We start from the raw sequence: 23,389 nt of genomic DNA on the forward strand, positions 1-23,389 counted from the left end.
ATGGGTCTTCAATGCAGCGAGAAACTCCCGCACCCGGAGGCGTCCTTCAGCTGGCCCCTAAACAAATATGTATACTAGTTCAGTGATAATGGACGTCATACTAAACTCCAAATTATACACAAGAAACTAAAATTAAAAATGATACAAGACTAACAAAGGCCAGAGGCTCCTGACTTGGGACAGGCGCAAAAATGCGGCGGGGTTAAACATGTTTTTTGAGATCTCAACCCTCCCTCTATACCTCTAGCCAATGTAGAAAAAAACAAACGTACAACAGTACGCACAGTAAAAATCAGTTTAAGAGAAGTCCGAGTCCGATGTCAGAATAGGAAACAAAAGAAAATAAACAAAATGACAATAATTCATAAATAACAACAGACTACTAGCAGTTACTGACATGCCAGCTCCAGACCTCAATTAAACTGATTGAAAGATTATGTCTTCGTCATATGAATATCAGGCACAATCCCTCCTGTTAGGGGTTTAGTATTATACCGTCATAAAATATATGAGAAGAACATAACCATTGATAACGTGGCCGTTTCATGCCAACAACTGGTTTTAGAATAAATATGTTTAATTCCGATGCAAAGACCCTATAAGTGAATCAATATTAAAGCCAAAATATGCAATTTTTAATGACCTGACAACAGTATCGTAACTATATCCCTTCTTAATAAGTCTGTTTAAAGGTTTTGTTAGCTTTTGAGGTGAATACTGACATTTTTGTGCTTTGTAAAGAATATTACCATAAAAGATTGGATGTGAAATACCCGAACGTTTAAGATGTCTGCATGTTGAGTTATATTTACGAATGATGTCCTTATACCGATGATAAAATTTAGTAAATGTTTTGACTAGTTTATGATATCGAAAACCCTGGTGTAATAATTTTTCAGTAATACTTCTTCCATATACTGCCCACATTCAACTTTCTGAATATACTGGCAAATTGTCACATTTTATTCAATATATAAATTTCTCTCGCTAAAATCTAATACGTTGTTATATACACGAGCGAATCGTACAAGTTGAGATATATAAACACCATAAGATTGTGACAAGGGAACATCACCATCTAAAAATGGATAATTAACGATAGGAAATGAAAAATCATCACCAACGATATTAACAAGATCAGTATACATTATGAAAGTAGATATTTCAAAGTTCCCTGTTACTGAGTTATTTTTTTTCAATCTGTTACTTAAAATTGCATTAAAGTTTTTCACATCACAAAAATATGGATGCAGATGTAGCTACTACATATATAATTTAGATATTTAATGATAATAATAATTTTGAGGAATTATAGATCCGGAATTTTGTAAAGGCTTCGGCGGAATATAGATTTGCACGTTATAAATAGCGACCTCGCTTTCGTTCTTTTCACCACGAGACATCAACCATGCCACAGGTGCGAACATTATGCTCCTGTAAAAACTCGATTTTCTTGTCCGATTTTGATTTATAAAATAATTTAAGCTCATATTAAGGCCATGGCAAATTCAATCAATTATGAGAGTCAGGATAACACGTTTTTTTTACTTGGATATGATGATACAATTCATCTCGCCGCAAACAAGTAAAGCCATGTGCGCCAAGTCCAAATAAATGTGACTTTACAAGGCAGTCATAATTATTTGGACTACATGTTTATTTGTAATTTAACGTAAATTGAAACCTAATTTTGGGTGTTATACCAATTTATGAATAGTTTAACATATTCTGAGTTTGCGATTCCGAGACCGCTGGCCGATCCGCTCCGATTTTCTAATTGCAAATCAGAAAAAAATCATTGGCTCCAGTCTGGAGTCCAGATTCAGAATTCCTTGAATGATTCTACAAGATCGATCTATTCTGTATCGAGATAAATTCTGCCAATGTAGGCACACCTCCAATGGAGTTGAATATATAGTCTAATTATTATAGTATCCTTCACCACACAAATCACAATATAATAATATGCAATGAATGTCTAATCCAATTATGAATACATAGTAATATATCAATATTTCTGTACCTCCACCGTTATGTACAATTAATATATGATTTGACAATAAAAAGATAAAATTTATCTTTAATTTTAATCTGTATGCACCCATATAATAACCAAAATTTATTATTTGTTGATAACCGTCTGATTCGATTAATGGGAAAACGAGGAGGGGGAAGGTGAAAATAAGTATATTGCTGGATGCCAGAAGACTCTACCCACTGGCACTTCCTAAAAAATCTCTTCCCTCTGGTAAGGCCGAAATTTAAAAAATCTGTTTCCGGTAACCCGACCGACCCTGTTTTTTAGCCTCGACCCTAATTTTTTTATTGGATCTTCAAAAAAAAAAAAAAAATTTGGTATCAACCGACCCTGTTTTTGACACAGGCTTCTAATAATCGACATAATTATTTATCTAACTTGTTTCTACTGGCACAGATAGCCAGTAAAACATTTTATTTATGTCAAAAGGTATTCCAAATAGGTTAAAATCCAAGAAATGTGCACAGCAGTTGCTTCAAGGGAAAACGGTACTATTACATTTTCCCAGCATTAGGTTGGCCTTTTGTGTACCCAAGGCAGGTGAAGGAAATCAAATTAGGAGCGCTGTGATTGGATGTAAGGGTACAATATATTTTTTTAGTTATCTATGAATAACTGCAGTGTGTATATTTACAATATAAATTTTAAAACCTATTGAAATATTTTCTAGAGAATTATTCGAAAAGGCTTTCAAAATTTCATAAATTTGGTGTAAAATGACGGTGGGCATGGATAACATAAACAAGCTCCGTTGGAAATTGGTCATGATACTATTTGGCTTCAATTTTTAAAATAGAATAATAAAGTTCTAACACCACACATAACTGTTTTATCTAGGTTTTTATTATAAAAAGTGGTAAATTTTGAAAATGTTAGTATTGTCGCCTATGGCAGAATAAATAGTACCGTTTTCCCTATTCAAAAACATTGCAAATGGCCGCACTTCCGGTATGTAAAACTAATTACGGACCCGGAGTTGGAAAAACCATGATAATTTTCCAGATTTCGTTTACAATGTCAAAAAAAAAAAAAAAAAAAAAAAAAAAAAAAAATCCGCCCAAACCGATGGTATTTTTCAAAAGGAAACACAGATTATTTTTTTTTAGGCCTAACCAAATATTATGAAAATTGTACACAATTATTATTACTACAAAAATCAAGTACGAATTTGGGTAGGCTAGCATCAGCTTCACCTTGTCCTTGATTTATGACAATTATGTTCCTTTTATAAATTATGTAATATGCAAGGGGTCATGGCCATGGACACATACTCCATTTGTTTTCAAATGGTTACCCAGATTTCCTAAGGAGGAAGATCCTTCACTTGCAGATAATTACAAATATAACCAAACTAAAATGTTGGGGACTCAATTTCCAGAATGTTTGATTTATATTATCTAGATATTTAGGTATCTAAGTTCAAGGAGTAAACCTTTAATTGACCCCTACGTCTGAGCTTTATTTTAGAGTATCTTGCCCATTTAGAAAAAAATGTTTTGAAGATTTTATTATATAATAGAATAGAGAATGGAAACTGGGAATGTGTCGTAGAAAAAACAACCCAAGCCAACGAATGACCATGGGTCTTCAATGCAGCAACAAGACCCATTGTTTTACATGTCTGCTATTAATTTATACTACTTATGTAATGTTCTATGTTGATATTTGATCAAATAAATATACAATATTAGATCAATGTCAGAAAAATATAAACTTTTTTGTATGAGGCTGAGAAACTGGGGATGGGCGAGGTTTAACCGAGCCCTTCCCCAGTTTTGTGCCGAATACAAAGAAGTTTATATTTTTCTGACATTGACCTAATATTGTTTTTATACTGCAACTTAAATTCATACTTTGATAGCTATTTTAATTGTAATACAAATTTCAAACTTATTTTTTATCCCTGAACGAACCCCTGATTGTGTAAAAAGTGATCCATGATGAAATTGACATTGCACAAAATATAGCTGTGTTACTATATTTAGGGAATAAACACAACTAGTTGCAGTATAAATCTATATTGTTTTCTTATTCCTGAATATCCTGTTTTAGGTCCAGAAGAAAGTGTCAAAGTCCAGTGCAGGCAAAAGAGGGAAAGGCAAGAAGAAGAGTGCCTTGAAGTACACCATTGACTGTACCCACCCAGTCGAGGATGGAATCATGGATGTTGTCAGCTTTGTAAGATAGTAAACAATTAACTGATGTTCAAATTACTTAATTATACACAGCCTGTAGCTTAAAAAAACAGCATCATGACCTATACTTTTAATCTTTGTTTATTTAAGGCATAATCTTAATAAAATCAGTCAATTTCTAGTCTACAACTCATCCAGATATTAATTGAAATCATTTAGAAAACAAGTGAACTGGTCAATGGAAAAAAAAATCATGAGTAAATAGCTTATTGTACACTGATAGAATAGAAATATATAAAATGGAAATTATCTTGTACATGTGCATTAGGTGAATTAGTTAAAAATCAAGCTTGGTTGTGAATCTTTTCCCGGTTATGTGGTGATTCACTTAGAGACATTTGTAAGTATGAAACATGAAAAATGATATATCAGAGTTGCCGCTCCAAATCACCAACAATCCTCCTATTTCAAAGTGAATCACTCAACACCACTAAGAGTGATTTCTAACTGACTCGCCTATTGTGTACTAAACGTATTATACTGTACTAATGATAAACATGTGACTAGGGTTATCTCCCCTAGTCTAGGTTAGGGTTGCCTCCCCTATACCTGGGTTAGGGTTATCTTCCCTAATCCAAATATCTGATTTGTGATGCAGGAGAAATTCTTACAAGAGAGAATCAAAGTGAACGGCAAGACTAGCAACATGGGAACCAATGTTGTCCTGGAGAGGAACAAGAACAAAGTCAACCTCACTTCTGACATCCCATTCTCAAAAAGGTAAGCTACCTACATGTACCATGGACCTGATTTTAGGTCTTTGCCAAGTCATATGTAAACCAAAATGAATATTTAAAAGGGTACAGCTGTGTCTGACCTCGGACACCGATTTCTCAAAAACCTACCATTGGACTTTGATTTCAGTTTGTTTTAGATCTTTGACAAGTCGTGTATAAACTCCTGAATTTTTAAAGGGGTAAAGCTATGCATAAGTCAAGGAATGCCCTACTGGTCCCATCGAGGAAAAATTAATTGGGGCCAGAGAGATAAAACTTTTAGCTTGGGCCAATTATTTTCAAAATTATAGTTAATGACTGGTAAAGGTACATTTACGTGAAAGTAGTTTATTTCTGAAGAGTATAAAAATATTTTAGTCACATTATTTTGTTTGTACATGTAAATATGCTACATTTATCATAATTGTGATGTCCTTCTATGATGAAAAGTTGGAATTACCGTTTGATGTTAAAAACTATGAAACCATCATCGCGGCTTTTTAATATCTGACTGAAGGACAAAATTATGTATCAAAGCTAAGGGGATTATTTTAAATTAATTTACTCGCATATTGTCATGATGTAAACTATGTACATGTACAAGTCATTTTTCTTATGATTATAAATACTATGGAAAGCAATAATTTTGCAGTTGTAGACTTGTGGAAAACTGGATATATATATTCTATTGTAGCAGTCTTCACGCTAAGCCACAGGCCCGGCAGCCCAGGCTTGTAAAATTGTACTTGGGCCTGTAAAAATCATCTCAACAGGCCAACAGAATCTTAACTAAAATTTTCCAAAAAATTGAGCCCGTGGTCTGAAGATTTATAAGTTTATTGTGAAGACTGTTGTTGTATAAATTCTAACCTGCCAAATAGTAATTTTGCAAGTCTGTCCAGAGGGGGATTGGGACTGTGGCTAAGTGTGAAGACTGATTTAAATCATTCATTTAACAGTACTAAAAATGGTTCATTAAAAAAAAATAAGTTTAGATAGAATACATGTACTTGTGAAATTGGGATTGCAACCTATTACTAATCACTATGGCAGATACAATGGGATCTATTTTGATCCAATTGTTTTATCATAAGATGATTTTTGTCTGTAGTACAATGGATTTTGCAATGAATATGAATGTATAATACATGTACATGTAGATTTGTAAATCAGGTGTTACCTTTAATCTCCCCGTCTCAGTGAAATTCTGTTCACTGAAGTGTGAGAAAAACGCATTATTCTCACGACTAGTTAGGAAATGTACATGATGCATGTATGCTATATTATAACATTGTCCTTTGATGATGAAAAGTTGGAATTACCGTTTGATATACACATGAAACAAACAACGCGGCTTTTTATTTCTGATTGAAGGACAAACTTATAGTAGGTACATGCATTTACATTACTTAATTAACATTGATGACATTAACATCTTTATAGTAAAAGATAATGGAATTCCAATGCTAACATCATTGTTATTATCAGCAATGACAATCTTCTGAATATTGTATCAATGAACTGGCTAAAGATTTTTTGTTAAACCAAAAAGTAGGACTAGATTTAAGTTGAAAAAATTTCTTGGTTGTGAATTTTTTTTTAACTACAGTACATGTAAATGCTTTGAAATGTTTGTCTAACCTCCATTCACCCTGTTTAATACTGAACCAGCACTGAAGTGATTCAGAAATGGTCTCGCATGAAAAGGTTTGTAATGACATGTCACATACAATATTAAAGTTGTCCTTCTATGATGAAAAGTTGGAATTACCGTTTGATATTAACTTGAAACTAACAACGCGGCTTTTTATTTCTGATTGAAGGACAAAACTTTGTATATGGGGACATTAATTACCATTCAGGTCTACCAGTGTAACACTTACACTGGTGATACGAATTTAACATACTTACTTTTATGACCTTGGAACTCCAATGTCTAACATCATTGCTGTTAACTATACCTGCGATGTGAGTCTGAATATTAGATCAATGGACTGACTTATTGAACAAAAAAGTAAGAATCAGTAAACGGAAGTTGCTGTCCATTAGATTGTCTTTTCCTGAATTTTCTGTCGACGGGCGAGACATCTGGGTCAACAGTTTATTTAAACGGAATGCTGTGAAACCTCTCTCTAACCTTCAATCACACTGTGAATCACTTGACCCCAGCACTAAAGTATTTTAATAACTGCCTGTTGCATGACAAGTTTGCTAACTACATATTACATACTATATCAAAATTGTCCTTTGATGATGAAAAGTTGGAATTACCGTTTGATATAAATATGAAACTAACAACGCGGCTTTTTATTTCTGACTGAAGGACAAAACTCATATACAATGTACATGTAGGTAACAGTTACTATTTAGGTCTACCATATCTTGTATGACATTGTAATTCCAATGACCAACCACAACATTGTCATTGCCAGCAATGGGGATCTTTTGAATATTGTATCAATGGATTGGCATAAGCTTTCTTGTTGCACAATACGGTACGATTCAGTACACGGAAGGCAATTCAAGTTTAAAAAAATCTCTCTAGGTTGTGAATTTTAAAACGAAATGCTAATCCTCCTGTTGCACAGAGAATCACTCAACATCAGCACTGAAGTTTTTCTGACACTGATGCATGATAAGTTTTGGTAGTGATATGGGGCATACAATATTAAAGTTGTCCTTCTATGATGAAAAGTTGGAATTACCGTTTGATATAAACATGAAACTAACAACGCGGCTTTTTATTTCTGATTGAAGGACAACACTGATATGGGTATACCTGTATGTTGCACTGTCAGGTGAAACATAAAAAAAAATCAAGAACAACCTTGGAATTCCAACGTCCAATTCATATTATTACAAACATATTCTGTGATTCTTTCCTTTCCCGCAATTGGGTCTTCTGAAAATTATAATGGCTTGTGTTTTGTTATTAATTCAGTACTATACACACAAGGGGATTTTATATTTAAAAAAATTATAACTTTTTACACTAACTGTTTGTGATTGTGGTGATTCACTGTGTCTACAATATTCCATAGCTATAGGTACTATATATGTATATAATATTAGGTTTGTAAAGGGTGTTGTAAGCTCCAATAGCCCTGTGTGAATCACTAGACATCAAGTGTGTGAAACTCTTGTCACATGATTAATTTGGTAAAACGTGCTGCAATACAATGATTCAGTTGTCCTTTGATGATGAAAAGTTGGAATTACCGTTTGATATAAACGTGAAACAAACAACGCGGCTTTTTATTTCTGATTGAAGGACAACACTTATCAGTGTATTAAATCTAAAAAGTTTTTACAGAAGTCAAAAATTTCTATGATAGTATTTGAATAAGATGATTAAAACATGTTGCTGCTCCTGATATGCATGTAATATTTGCAAATGGGGCTGCATTCATAAAATATGTTATTTGCATGTTTCCTCAAATGAAAATTTTAAATACCAGACTGGTTTGAACAAATACCACATGACTAAAAGCAATGACAGGAAATAATTAGCATTCGTAAACTTAAAATGATTTCTATCTTTTTAGATATCTGAAATACTTGACAAAGAAGTACTTAAAGAAGAATAATCTGAGAGATTGGTTACGAGTTGTTGCTAGCAACAAGGATTCTTATGAACTCAGATACTTCCAGATCAATAACGAGGATGAGGAGGAAGAAGATGGCGACGAGTAACCATAGCAACTGTTATTTAATGTAATAAAGTTGTTGGTCAGCAGAATATGTGTTAGGATTTATTTTGGAAACAATTGTATTTTAATATTTTGTAGTCTGAATGTATGAATATGTTGTGATCTACATGTATGTAAAGAAGTATGAGTAGAAAGACATGCCAGGTATTAATCAACGAAATAGCAACCCTGCAACACAAAATCAGAAAAGACGATGTGCAGGTGAATTATGGTCTTAAACAATAAATAATTGGTATTATCATATTTGCTGCAACACAAATCCCGAAGGTAAAATTTCAGAAGTTGGAAAAGAAGCCGACTTGGAACAGGCACATTAATAGGTAGGTTCTTCAAAGGAAGAAAATTAAATTTATGAGGGACTAGACTGTTTAACTGTAATAAACATTGAAAGCCAAAAAGGAAGTCTCATCGGAAGACCAATGTATTGGCCGATGTTAAGTTTTTGTGGTTTGTTCAGTTCTTTCGATACTAAAAGCAATAGGGCCACTTTATTTGGTGTGTGGACTGACGGTAAGATGTACATGTCTAACTGAAAGGTGTCGTCCGAGTTTGGTCAGTTCTTTCGATACTAAAAGCAGTAGGGCATTTTATTTGGTGTGTGGACTGATGGTCAGATGTACATGTCTAACTGAAAGGTGTCGTCTCCACCAGAGACCAAATGACGTAGAAGTTTAACAAATATAGGTCGCTGTACAGCCTCCAACAATGAGCAAAACCCATACTGCATAGTCCGCTATAAATGGCTCGAAATGACAAATGTAAAACAATTCAAAACGAGAAAACTAACGGCCTGATTCATGTACAAAATAATGAACGAAAAACAAATATGATATACAGCAACAAACGACAACCACTGAATTACAGACTCCTGACAGTGACTTGGGATAGGCACATACAGAAAGCGGCGGGGTTAAACTAGTTATTTTCTCCCATTCATCACAGGCGAATGTATGATTTTATGTAAATCTGCCACGAAGTGCAGGTAGATTACATCTCAACAGGTAACTTTGAAGTTTTTGTCAGTGTCTTCGAGCATGCATTCTTTGAAACTTTTTTTATTAATTTTTGTACGACCAAAAAAACATTTTGCGGTCGTATATTGGTATGACGATGACCAAAGACACACTGGTTTTCACACAATAACTTTAGTTTAAATGAATGGATCTCTATGAATTTTAACCAAAAGGTTCAATACCACAAAAGGAACGTTGGGATTGATTTTGGGGATTATGGTACCAACAGTCGAGGAAAAAGGGGCCAAAAATGCTTTTGAACTTCCAGACAATAACTTGTGTGTTAGTGAATGGATCTCTCTGACATTGTACCACAAGGTTCCATATCACAAAGGGAATGCTGGGATTGATTTTGGGGGTAATTGCCTCAAAATTTAAGGAATTGGGGGCAAAAAACGAGGCATTTTTCTAGTTTCATTACTAACTTGTGTGAAAGTGTATGGTTCTTTCTAAAAGTTCCATATCACAAAGGAAAAGCCGGAATTGAGTTGGGGAGGGGGGTAATTGCCCAAAACGTTTAGGAAAAAGTGGCTAAAAATAAGCATTTTTCTAGTTTCCAGACAATAACTTGTGTTCAAGTGTATGGATCTCTCTGAAATTGTACTACAAGGTACCATATCACAAAGGGAAGGCTGGGATTGATTTTGGGGGTAATTACCTCAAAATATTAGGAATTGGGGACAAAAAACAAGGATTTTTCTAGTTTCAGAACAATAACTTGTGTGTAAGTGTATGGATCTTTATGAAATCGTACTACAAGGTTCCATACCACAAAGGGAAAGCTGGGTTCGAGTTTGGGGGTAATTGCCCTAAACGTTTAGGAATTTGGGGCCAAAAACAAGCAATTTTACAGTTTGCAGACAATAACTTGTGTTCAATTGTATGGATCTCTCTGAAATTGTACTGGTAGGTACCATACCACAAAGGGAAGGCTGGGATTGAGTTTGGGGGTGATGAATCATAAGTGTGTTCAAAAATTGAGGGGGGGGGGATTTTTTTTTCTTTAAAATTTTCCATTTTAAGTTGGTTATTTTTTTTTTATATATATATAAAAGCAAATAATAATGATATGGTTTAAATTCATCAAAAATTGAAATATTGGGGTTCTTTGATATGCTGAATTTAACACGTGTATTTAGATTCTTAATTTTTGGTCCCGTTTTCAAATTGGTCTATATTAAGGTCCAAAGGGTCCAAAATTAAACTTGGTTTGATTTTAACAAAAATTGAATTCTAGGGGTTCTTTGATCTGCTGAATCTAGCTGTGTATGTATTTAGATTTTGGATATTGGACCGTAATAGGTAAATTAAAAAAATTTAAGTTCTGAGACCACATTCATTCTGTGTCAGAAACCTATGCTGTGTCAAATATTTAATCACAATCCAAATTCAGAGCTGTATCAAGCTCGAATGTTATGTCCATACTTGCCCCAACTGTTAAGGGTTCGACCTCTGCGGTCGTATCAAGCTGCGCCCAGCGGAGCATTTTGTTTTATTTCATATGGAAATGGGGAATGTGTCAAAGAGACAACAACCCGACCATAGAACAGACAACAGCAGAAGGTCACCAACAGGTCTTCAATGTAGCGAGAAATTCCCGCACCCGGAGGCGTCCTTCAGCTGGCCCCTAAACAAATATATATACTAGTTCAGTGATAATGAACGCCATACTAAACTCCAAATTGTACACAAGAAACTAAAATTAAAAATAATACAAGACCAGCAAAGGCTAGAGGCTCCTGACTTGGGACAGGCGGGGTTAAACATGTTTATGAGATCTCAACCCTCCCCCTATACCTCTAGCCAATGTAGAAACGTAAACGCAAAACAATACGCACATTAAAATTCAGTTTAAGAGAAGTCCGAGTCTGATGTCAGATGTAACCAAAGAAAATAAACAAAATGACAATAATACATAAATAACAACAGACTACTAGCAGTTAACTGACATGCCAGCTCCAGACTTCAATTAAACTGATTGAAAGATTATGTCTTCATCATATGAATATCAGGCACAATCCTTCCCGTTAGGGGTTTAGTATCATACCATCATAACATATATGAGAAGAACATAACCCGTGTCATGCCAACAACTGGTTTTTAAATAAATGTGTTTAGTGCCGATGCAAAGACCCTATAAGTGAATCAATATTAACGCCAAAATATGCAATCTTTAATGACCTGACAACAGTATCGTAACTATATCCCTTCTTAATAAGTCTATTTAAAGGTTTTGTTAGCTTAAGAGGTGAATACTGACATTTTTGTGCTTTATAAAGAATATTTCCATAAAAAATTGGATGTGAAATACCTGAACGTGTAAGAAGTCTGCATGTTGAGCTATATTTACGAATGATGTCCTTATACCGATGATAAAATTTAGTAAATGTTTTGACTAGTTTGTGATATCGAAAACCCTGGTGTAATAATTTTTCAGTAATACATAAATTTCTCTCGTTAAAATCTAAAACATTGTTACATACACGAGCGAATCGTACAAGTTGAGATATATAAACACCGTAAGATGGTGACAAGGGAATATGCATACGTTTTTTGTCGAGCCTGCGACTTTTGTCGCAAAAGCGAGACAGCGATCCTACATTCCGTCGGCGTCGTCGTCGTCGTCGGCGTCCACAAATATTCACTCTGATTAAAGTTTTCCAAATTTTAATAACTTTCTTAAACTATCCTGGATTTCTACCAAACTTGGACAGAAGCTTGTTTATGACCATAAGATAGTATCCAGAAGTAAATTTTGTAAAAAAAATCCTGTTTATCCGTATTTTACTCATAAATGGACTTATGTTTTTCTTCCAGTTAACATTACATACAGTCTGCAGTTAAAGTTTTTTAAACATTTATTGTCGAGCCTTCGACTTTAGTCGAAAAAGCGAGACATAGCGATCCTACATTCCGTCGTCATCGTCGTCGTCGGCGGCGGCGTCCACAAATATTCACTCTGTGGTTAAAGTTTTTGAAATTTTAATAACTTTCTTAAATTATCTTGGATTTCTACCAAACTTGGACAGAGGCTTGTTTATGATCATAAGATAGTATCCAGAAGTAAATTTTGTAAAAATAAAATTCCATTTTTTCCGTATTTTACTTATAAATGGACTTAGTTTTTCTGCCAGGAAATATTACACTCACTCTGTGGTTAAAGTTTTTAAAATTTTAATAACTTTCTTAAACTATCCTGGGTTTGTACCAAACTTGGACAGAAGCTTGTTTATGATCAAAAGTTAGTATCTAGAAGGAAATTTTGTAAAAAAATAAATCCATTTTTTTCGTATTTTACTTTTAAAGGGACTTAGATTTTCTGCCAGGAAACAACATATTCACTCTGTGGTTAAAGTTTTTATAATTATATTATCTTTCTTATACTATTTTGGATTTGTACCAAACTTGGACAGAAGCTTGTTTATGATCAAATGCTAGTATCTAGAAGGAAATTTTGTTTTCTTCCAGTTAACATTACATTCAGTCTGCAGTTAAAGTTTTTAAACATTTATTAGATTCATAAACTATCCTGGATTTTTACCAAACTTGGACAGAAGCTTCTTTCAATCAAAAGATAGTATCAAGAGGAATATTTTTATTGATTTACTTCCTCATTTTTGTTGAGCCTGCGATTAACAGAAAAAGTAGGCGAGACACTGGGTTCCGCGGAACCCTTACGAATTTTTAGATTCATAAACCATCCTGGATTCTTACCAAACTTGATCAGAAGCTTATTACATTCAAAAGATAGTAAGAAAATTTTTAATAATTATTTCACCATTTTTGTTGAGCCTAACAGCAAAAGCAGGCGAGACACTGGGTTCCGCGGAACCCTTACGAATTTTGTTACTAGTATACAATGTATATTACAAGTTGTTATTATAGAGTTAATTCCCTTTCTTGTACGATCCCTAGTTTTTTTGGGGGGTATTTTATTTTGCTGTTCGAGATTTAAAATGGGGATGGCTGGGATCTTATAAAACATGCAGTTTAATCGGCTGCATTTCATTTGCGTGTCCCAAGTAAGGCACCTCATCATTGGTGGTTTTATATCTTAAAATTTTAGATCTGTGATAGTATTTTTTATTTTATTCACGTTTGAGACTTGTATCGATTATAAACTTTGCATATTGTATAGACACTTATCTGATATTCATGAAGACTATGTTGACATTTTATTCATATTACGAAATTGTGGTCTATAAACAAAATGTATTATTGCACATCAGAGAGTTTCAAAAGATCAAAATCCTAACTTGCGATGATCGAATCCACACTAACCTCCTTAAACGCTAGATGCAATGGTTTAAGAACAATATTACAAGTCTACACATAGGTTTATTACGTAGAATATGAGAAAAAGGGGAGGTCTAGAAGGTTATATTTTGGGAACATTTCGTTCCAGTGTTATTTTAATGTGATGCATGTATATATATGGTAAAGGAAACCCCCTTCTTTGGAACTTTCGCCCCTGGATTCGTCCTCTGCTTGATAATTGATTAAACGTAAAATTATAAAAAGTTCACTCAGATCAACCGGAACTTGGTAGATAGATAAGTTTCGTTGATAAAAATTTCAAAACGTGTAGGAAGAAGGATTTTGGCGCAGACCATCATTTGGAATGTGGTCATTTATTTGTTTTATTTCATTATTTGTGATCAGTGTCCATTCTGATTGTAAATTGCCGACTGATGAACACGTAAAACACTTGGACATAAGAATTCCAGAACAACCGGTTCCAAAGAAATTAACGCATTATGTTTGTCAACAATTTAAGGTAAATAAGTAATGTACAAATGTGTACGTGTTTGATAGTATACAATCTACATGTATGCAGAAGAAAAGAGCCTTATCAATAAGCAAGCCTGTAATATGGTATTATATTCAATAAGATTTGTATTTAAGATTTATACGGATTTTTCTCAACCTGCGATTTTGTGCGGGCGCGGCGTTAATCCGCAGTCAATCAATCTATTGTTCTTTGTATTTCCGATTTCAAATTGTATTCCCAATCGAAAAAGATACGAATATGCTATAAATGTCATAAATGGACCTTTTATAGTAGGTGCCCCAGAGATTTTCACATTAAATGTTAAAGATTCAACAAGTTATTCTTAAACTTTTCAAATGACTATACTTATGGAATATTAAAACCGTCATTCATAGAAACTTTGAAGCTGCCATAAGCATGATAAGGGATGCGGACTAAATGAAACTTCCAGCGGTTTCATAAAAAAAGTGGCAAAAACACTCTGCTTCAATTGTAATAAATATCATCAGAGAGCGATAGAGTCGGGATTCTATTGAAGTCAATTTCATCAGAGTCGATATTTCTATTGAAACTAATGTCATCAAACGAAAGAGTCGGGATTTCTATCGAAATCAATTTAATCAGAGAGTCCATATTTCTAATGAAACTAATATCATCAGAGAGCCAGAGAGTCGATATTTCTATTGAAACTAATATCATCAGAGAGCCAGAGAGTCGATATTTCTATTGAAATTGATATCACCAGAAAGCGAGAGAGTCTGTATTTCTATTGTGACAAATTATAATATTGTGCTCATGTTCTCTAAGTCTCCGACGTGTTACTCAGAATTTACTGACTTCATTCAGCGAAAACTCTTATTAAGTTAAACGTGACATAAAGAATAAAACAAATACACTCACCATATAAATATATATATATATATCATATATTTTAAAGAACCAACAAGGCCGCAGTGTTCGACCTTAATTTCTCCAAAGCGTTCCCATTATAGAAAATGCCAGTACTTTTCCTGAAGAGGCAAACCTGATAATTCAATAAAAAGGAGGAAGTGTTCGACCTTATTTTCTCCAAAGCGTTCCCATTATAGAAAATACCAGTACTTTTGGAGAATGTTTTAGTTAAATGTCCTGTGGAGGATCTTTTAGTTAAATGTCCAGTGGAGAATGTTTTAGTTAAATGTCCAGTGGAGAATGCTTAGTTAAATGTCGAGTGGAGAATGTTTGAGTTAAATGCCCAGTGGAGAATGTTTGAGTTAAATGTCCAGTGGAGAATGTTTTAGTTAAATGTCCTGTGGAGGATCTTTTAGTTAAATGACCAGTGGAGAATGGTTTAGTTAAATGTCCAGTGGAGAATGCTTAGTTAAATGTCGAATGGAGAATGTTTAAGTTAAATGTCCAGTGGAGAATGCTTAGTTAAATGTCGAGTGGAGAATGTTTGAGTTAAATGTCCAGTGGAGAATGTTTTAGTTAAATGTCCTGTGGAGGATCTTTTAGTTAAATGTCCAGTGAAGAATGTTTTAGTTAAATGTCCAGTGTTGAATGCTTAGTTAAATGTCCAGTGGAGAATGTTTTAAGCATATTCAGGAGGAGAGCAACAATAAGTAAAGGTTCCAGTGGGATGAATGCTGCATGGACTGACAACGGCAGCTAGGATGCATGGGCTCCTTGTATACAACCATTTTGATGTCTGTAAGTTAACAAATTGATTAACTGTATCTTCTGCATAATTATCTTTGGTGATTTTTCTTTTATCGTCTGTATACCATTTGTGTATTTTCCGTACGTCATCAACATGTTCAAACTATATTTTGTATATATTGGTATGACTTTTGTGTATATTGGTTTGTCTTTTGTATATATTGGTATGTCTTTTTTTATTCTTTTGCATATCCTCTATAAATCTTTTGAATGTATTCGTATATCAAAGGTACCAGACGATCAAGATTACAATGCAATCGCCTTCGAAGGACTGATAGGTAACCCTGGTGTTGTTCATCATATACTCGTGTTTGGTTGCGACTTTGACGTCAATATAATTGTGAGTAGATTTATAATCACCACGAATCTGTGGGTATACATGCAAAAATATATCTGGTGTTTGAAAAAAATGAATTAAGAACAGTTGTTTTGTTTATCGTCACCGTGCAGTCTTTCAATAACAGACCAGCATACTAGCACCGGTTCTTTAAATCGCGAGATTCGTGATAGTTAAATGTGCCATCAAATAAAGTATATCCGAGACACACACTCTCTTAAAAAATAAAATCAAACCCATTTTGATCGATTAACACAGACATATCAGCACCTGGTAAAGTTTTGCAATGGGTTTGATAACGACAAATTAGATCCAACAAATATCAACACGCTTATAAGAGAAAAGAACACAAAATAAAATTAAAAAAACGAAAAATGTTCACATGCATGTACAGTCATTCCTGTTTATGAATAAGCTTTATACCGTTTAGTATCGTCGGTTGAACGAACTTGTTTCAGCTCATGTTGATTGTTGGTGATTGCACATATGTGCCGAATATAAATAAATTTACTTACTATCTACTTACGTTGATAATGGTTTCATTTTTTTATATCGTTACGTAATTTCGTTTTGGAAAAAAATAATTCACTATGAAAAATGGACATGACTAAATAGTGGGTGACGTTTAACTTCGTGTAATCTGAACAGGAACCACATGAATGTGGAGCGTATGATGGTAGATGCAGGAGCTGGTTGGCTCAGTGGACAATAGGGGTCGATGGGAAGACTTGTACTTATGCTGATACTGGTATCCGGTTTGGGAAGAACTCTTACAAGTACATGTCTATACAAATTCACTGGAACAATTACAACTTGGATTCAAATCTGACAGGTATGTTGCTAATATTGAAGATCCTGTTTCTTTTAATGTATATATATATTGGGCTATTCGGTGTTGATTATAATTAGTTTGGTCGTACATACTGGTACTAAAAAGGAATCTGATATTTTGAACGCTTAAGTAATCTGACAACAGTTTGAACTCATGCAGTAGTTACGTGTCGAATCGTACACCGGACAGTTATTATTTAGGAAATGAGCATTCGTATTTCAAGAAGACTTCCTGTCAAATGACATATTCATATTTGCACTGGATGATTGCTTTTTATTGTGCAGTACTTTTACTTTTCTTTCTTTCTTTCTTTTTTTTTTCTTTTCTTTTCTTTTCTTATTGTTAATTTTGCCTTTTTCCTTTTGTTTTTACATTTTTTTTATAAGGTTGGGGTGAGGTTTTTAATTTGATATGTTGGATTACGACCTTATTTGCATAAATCCTTGCATGCATTCATCAATACTCCGGAAATTTAAGAAACAGTTTAAATTTTACAAAAACAAATTGTTCTCTTTATTGCCAATGATGTTTTTAAAATATTTCAGATAATTCTGGTATAAGACTTTATTATACAAACAAGCTTAGGAAACATGAAGTTGGAAATGTGCAGATAGGACAGAACGATCTTGAACTCCCTGCTGGAAGTCACCATTTTCTGCAAAACGGAAGTTGTAGTGAGACCTGTACACAGCGCATGCTTCCTCATCCAATCTATCTGACAAAAACTTATATCCATATGCACAACTTAGGTATGCATAATCCATCACTGCGTTCTATTAATTTTTGATTGAACAAGTAATATGCTCATGTTTATAGGTGGAAAAAGTTGTCTTAAATTTAGGAGCTGTTTTCCAGGGGGCGAAACTTACTACAGTTCTGTTTGCTTCAAGCTTGTTCAAAGGAACATAATAAAGACGCTACCTCAATAAATATGAAGGATCATTTTGAGAGGCAGTGTTTAAAAAAAAACCACTGGGTTCAGAATGAATAAGGCTTTTGTGTTCCTTTTAAACGGCAAGAATCTAATTTGCCAATCTACTCAATGTATATATATACTACTCTCTGTCTGTCATACAAACGATATACGTTGTTTTGTAGTCCTTAATTTGCTTTACCGATACCGTATAACAGGAGCGGATTCAGGCGGAGGCGTGGTGGGCGTGCGTCCTCCCTAAAATTTGCAAAACAGGGGTTGTCCTCGGCTTAATAAAGAATATTTCGATAATTTTACCTAAAAAAAATTAAGTTAAACATGATTAACATCCAGAATATTTATTTCTCCCTATAAATTGTCTTGGAATGAGACGATACTTTCACTGTTTTTTTTCTCAAAATTATGCATCTGAATACAACCCAGTTCAATATCTGAGTCTCGATTACTCCTTAATTTATACTAATTTTATTCTTATTTGTAATCTGTTCGATTTTCTCGCTTGTCTTTTTATATTTTCCGTACAGGAGTTGAAGGCAAGTTTGAAATATATCGTAATGGACGACTGATCCGAGAAATAGCTCATGATACTGTATACAACTATCACAAGTCTCCATTGCACTTCCATGATCCGCCAGTTGAAGTACGACCAGGTATTTATGATCATAATAATATAACAACCTTGATTTCATATTTATAAAAGTAAATTTTATTCTACTATTTTATCATTATTCAACTTTAGGGGTGTTGTAAGGGGTGACCTTACAAAGAAGTAAAAATGCCGAGGGACAATCAAATGACGCTCGGTACCGATTGTTTATCTTTTTGTTCTTGTTGTTTGCAGGCGCGGATCCAGCCATTTTGAAAAGGTGTGTTCCAACCCCCGGAACACCATGAAACGTTCACTAAATTAAAAAAAAAACGAGAAAAGGGGGTTCCCCATGATCCGCCAATTGTTTATGGGGAGGGGTTAGAGACAAATAATGTTTTTTTCGACTTATAAGGCTTTTAAAAACTAACAACCTTTTTAAATAATGTTCAGGAACAAGAATTTTTGATTTTTTTTTTGGAAAGTCAATGTTGACCATTTGAATTATTCTTTTTTCCCAATTTTTTTAGTGGAAAAAAAAAATCCGTTTCTAATCTGAAAACAGTTTCTTTTCTTCAAGACATCTAGAATCAAACAATTAAAGAAAAAACACAAGTTAATACCACCAGTACAGAAGGGATCCCTGTCGACTTTATATGTCAGTTCTCGTTTTTTGTTTTAATGGAAACCAGCGGTATTACATTAGGGTCTGGATGACTTTTATAGAATACAGAAAATTGGGCCAAAAAATAAAGAATGGCAAATAATGGGATGCTGAAATAAAAAAAAAGTATAATCAGTGTACAAAATGAATAACCAAGACGCTCGTACATGGTGTACAAAAGTCAGGCATTTTGGTTCATGATTTTTTTAGAAAAATTCTAAGACTACCAAATTAAGATCGTGGAACAACTTGTTCCTCAAAAGTATACCTTTGTGAAATTAAATTTTTCATTTTTAACTAGGTGATGAAGTGAAACTATCCTGTTGGTTTACTTCCGGGGATAAGAATCATACGATATATTGGGGAGAAGGATCAGATGTAAGATTTGGTACCAGTAAACCACTGTTGTATAAAATGCTACTGAACAATGCATTTATAGGAATATGTGAAAAATTATAAGTCACAGTACGACCATCAACAATGAGCAAGTCGGCTATAAAAAGCACCGAATCAAATGTGAAACAATTAAAACAAGAAAAAACAATATTATTAGAGACCGTTGTGGATAGTAAACTAGGAATTGATAGTAAATAGTAAAAACATGTTATTTCTAGTATATTTATGTTTTTAATAATATATCTCAGAAAAACGCGAAAAAAAAGTTAAAATTGATTAATAGAACACAAAAAATAACGGATGTGGGGAAAAGTGGGATGGATAATAAAAAAGTCCTTTCCCCAAGTGCCTATGGTGCTTACATAAGTTATCATAAATTGTGTAAAATAAAATTGAGAATGGAAATGGGGAATATGTCAAAGAGACAACAACCCGACCAAAGAGCAGACAACAGCAGAAGGCCACCAAAGGGTCTTCAACGCAGCGAGAAAATCCCGCACCCGGAGGTGGTCCTCAGCTGGCCCCTAATTAAATTGTGTACTAGTTCAGTGAAAATGGACGTCACACTAAACTCCAAAACATATAAATGAACTAAAATTAAAAAAACATACAAGACTAACAAAGGCCAGAGGCTCCTGACTTGGGACAGGCGCAAAAATGCTGTAAAAAGCTGCCAACATTTTAAATTGTTCTTTTGTAGGCAGAAATGTGTTACGCATTTGTTTCATACTACCCAAACGTTAAAGGATTTGACCAATGTATACAGTTTGACGAATATGATGTTAACTGTCATATGGACGGAGGTTTGTAGCCGAGCGCAAACAATTATATTGCTTATTCTTGCTTGAAAGATCAGGTGAACGTTTTTAGACAATAATGTATTCCCTACAATAATTCTTTATACAGAAATTGAAGGATTTTTTTCAACAGATTCTGACTTTGCTGGGATTTTTCGATCATAAATGTATTTACACTGTTATATCTTGGTGATTGCCTTATTTTTGGTATTACATTCATGAACATTACAATTAGAAAAAAGAGAGAAAAACTGAAATTTCCCTTTTTATTTCTCTATTTATACTTTAGATCGTGCTTGAGGGTCTGGATGGGGTTGACAGAATAGAGAAAAATGGGCAAAATGGGCAAAATGTAGAATTAATGACAATAAAAAAATGAAATATAAAGAATAATGGGGGATGAAATAAAGAATAATGGTCTCAAAATTAAAAAGAAAATACAGAGATTAAGGCCCCCATCGAGAACCTCTTTTATCAATATATTTTCTTTCAAATAAGAGCTGTATATGGGAGGATGTACCATGGAAATGTTTGAAGCAGACCTACAGACAGACCTGATACAGGATATACAAAAGAAATGTAAAGCAGACAACACGTGCGTCACTTCCTGTTCAGCCGCACTACAGACTCTAACCGAACACCCCTGCTTTAACGTAAGAGTATACATGTATTTCAATAAACACCAACTCGCTTGATAAAAAAAAACGGCTAGAATATTCGTATTAAAAAAATATATTTGTATAAACTCTCAATATTTATCAAAAGGCACGATTCACAAGTTAACTGTCAGTTTTATATAGAATGCACAATAATCAAACCCTTCTGACACTTTTTGTCCCCTGCGCAACGCGTTGCAGGAGACATAGAAATACCGGGCGTCCGTCCGTCAGTCCGTTCGTGCGTCCGTCAGTCTGTTCGTGCGTCCGGTCTTATTAGCGCTCTCACGTGTACAGTTCTTGCCAGATTTTTTATGAAACTTATAGCATAGGTTTATATCAGCAATGTCTTCGACGAGTTTGAAAATCAGTGCCGATCAATTATTTTTAAAAGAGTTATGCCCCTTGGAAACATTAATTTGATGAAAAATTACATCGTTAGCGATCTCATATGTACAATTCTTGCCAGAATTCTATGAAACTTCTATCATAGGTTTATATCAGCAATGTCTTCGACGAGTTTGAAAATAAATGCCGATCAATTATTTTTTAAAGCGTTAGGCCCCTTGGAAACATTAATTATATGGAAAATTGCATGGTTAGCGCTCTCGATCATGTGTACAATTTTAAGAAACTTGTAGCATAGCTTTATATCAGCAATGTCTTGGGAGAGTTGGAAAATCAGTGCCGATCAATCATTTTTAAAAGACTGAGTTATGCCCCATGGAAATATTGATTATATAGAAAATTGCATTACTAGCACTCTATCTTATGTGTACAATCCTTGCCAGAATTTTATGAGCCTTGTATTATAGGTTTATATCAGCAATGTCATTGTTGAGTTCGAAAATCAGTGCCGATCAATTATTTTTAAAAGAGCTATGCCCTTGGAAATATTAATTATATGGAAAATTGCCTTATGAGAGCTCTGTGTACAATTCTTGCCAGATTTTTATGAAATATATATTATAGGTTTATATCATCAATATGTCTTTGACATTTTCGAAAATAAACGCTGATCAAATGTTTTTAACAAGTTATGCCCCTTGGAAATATTAATTATAACGAAATCGGATTGCATTTGCTCTGAAGCCTTCATTTCTCTAAGATATTTATAAATTGTTTTAAAGAACAAAAAATAAAACTATAAATAAACTCAGACAATATATGTTATATGTTCGCACGTTTCTGTTCCGATTTTTGTAAATGCATATTATCAATTTTTCTTACAAAAATTTTGGTTCGTAGCGAACAGAAACAGAATGTTTATCATAATGATAGTTCTTATATGATTTGCATTACTGGGGATCCTTCGATTGTGATTTATTTTTGCACTTCATTTTTCTGTAGACATATAAAACATGTATGTATTAATTATTTGTATTTGCAATAGACTTAGTTGAAAATCTAAATTAAAAGCGGTCCAATTATTTTTGCAATTTTCCTGGATTTATTTATAAACTATACAAACTTTACATAAAATATCAGATAAACTAAAAAAAAAAAAAACAACAACAAAATCATTACTTGTAAATCATTCCTGCTTATAGGGATTTTTAAAATTAGTACCTATAACAGATACCTGGTACCATTTTTGTTATTTTATATTCATGGAAATTTGTTGTGTAGAATAATTTGAACTACTTGCATGGGTCTTCATATGTACAGAATTCTAACATTCTATTTACAGGGACGATTTAAAGATTACTCGGTTAGGTTATTTCCCCCTAAAATCCCCGGATGGAATGAAGTTATGGACTTGGTAGACAGACACTCTAAATCATGCTCACAATAAACCAATCATATCTTCTGTTTATTGGTTTGTATTTATGCCTCGTGCCTTGTACCTTTTCTAATTCCCAATACATGAGCATAAACGGTCAAAACATTTTGACACAAAATCGTAAGTGTGTATCTATGAATGTCTTGTAGTCATCAATAAAACAGCAACCAAACAACACAACGAAAATATCATTGAGAATGTTAATGGATGCCTGATTAATTGTAAATAATTTTAAAGAAACTGCAAACGATTCCATGAAAAAG

At 33.8% G+C, this 23,389-nt stretch overlaps 2 protein-coding genes across 2 annotated transcripts; both read left to right on the plus strand.

The window, feature by feature from the left end:
- Positions 1–1,378: 1,378 nt before the first annotated feature.
- Positions 1,379–8,688, plus strand: LOC127720357 (60S ribosomal protein L22-like). Its single transcript, XM_052226937.1, has 4 exons — positions 1,379–1,417; positions 4,091–4,216; positions 4,832–4,953; positions 8,495–8,688. The coding sequence occupies exons 1-4, from the start codon at positions 1,409–1,411 to the stop codon at positions 8,640–8,642; spliced, it is 405 nt and encodes a 134-aa protein (XP_052082897.1). The 5' UTR covers positions 1,379–1,408; the 3' UTR covers positions 8,643–8,688.
- A 5,558-nt stretch (positions 8,689–14,246) lies between these two features.
- Positions 14,247–23,138, plus strand: LOC127720358 (dopamine beta-hydroxylase-like). The gene is made up of 9 exons (XM_052226939.1): positions 14,247–14,449; positions 16,371–16,481; positions 17,127–17,310; positions 17,856–18,059; positions 18,769–18,894; positions 19,796–19,872; positions 20,591–20,693; positions 21,186–21,340; positions 23,034–23,138. Exons 1-9 carry the CDS (start codon positions 14,294–14,296, stop codon positions 23,136–23,138), a joined length of 1,221 nt encoding a protein of 406 aa, XP_052082899.1. The 5' UTR covers positions 14,247–14,293.
- The last annotated feature ends 251 nt before the right edge of the window (positions 23,139–23,389 follow it).

Source organism: Mytilus californianus, unplaced genomic scaffold (genome assembly GCF_021869535.1).
Source record: "Mytilus californianus isolate M0D057914Y unplaced genomic scaffold, xbMytCali1.0.p SCAF_11, whole genome shotgun sequence".
Taxonomy (NCBI): domain Eukaryota; kingdom Metazoa; phylum Mollusca; class Bivalvia; order Mytilida; family Mytilidae; genus Mytilus; species Mytilus californianus.

Excerpts from the sequence above, each read along its gene's own strand:
- LOC127720357 (XM_052226937.1), top strand. Across the intron at positions 4,217-4,831 it reads TCATGGATGTTGTCAGCTTT|GAGAAATTCTTACAAGAGAG; the intron begins GTAAGATAGTAA and ends TTTGTGATGCAG. Across the intron at positions 4,954-8,494 it reads GACATCCCATTCTCAAAAAG|ATATCTGAAATACTTGACAA; the intron begins GTAAGCTACCTA and ends CTATCTTTTTAG.
- LOC127720358 (XM_052226939.1), top strand. The coding sequence starts at position 14,294 with ATGTGGTCATTTATTTGTTTTATTTCATTATTTGTGATCAGTGTCCAT. Across the intron at positions 16,482-17,126 it reads ACTTTGACGTCAATATAATT|GAACCACATGAATGTGGAGC; the intron begins GTGAGTAGATTT and ends TAATCTGAACAG. Across the intron at positions 21,341-23,033 it reads CCGAACACCCCTGCTTTAAC|GGACGATTTAAAGATTACTC; the intron begins GTAAGAGTATAC and ends TTCTATTTACAG.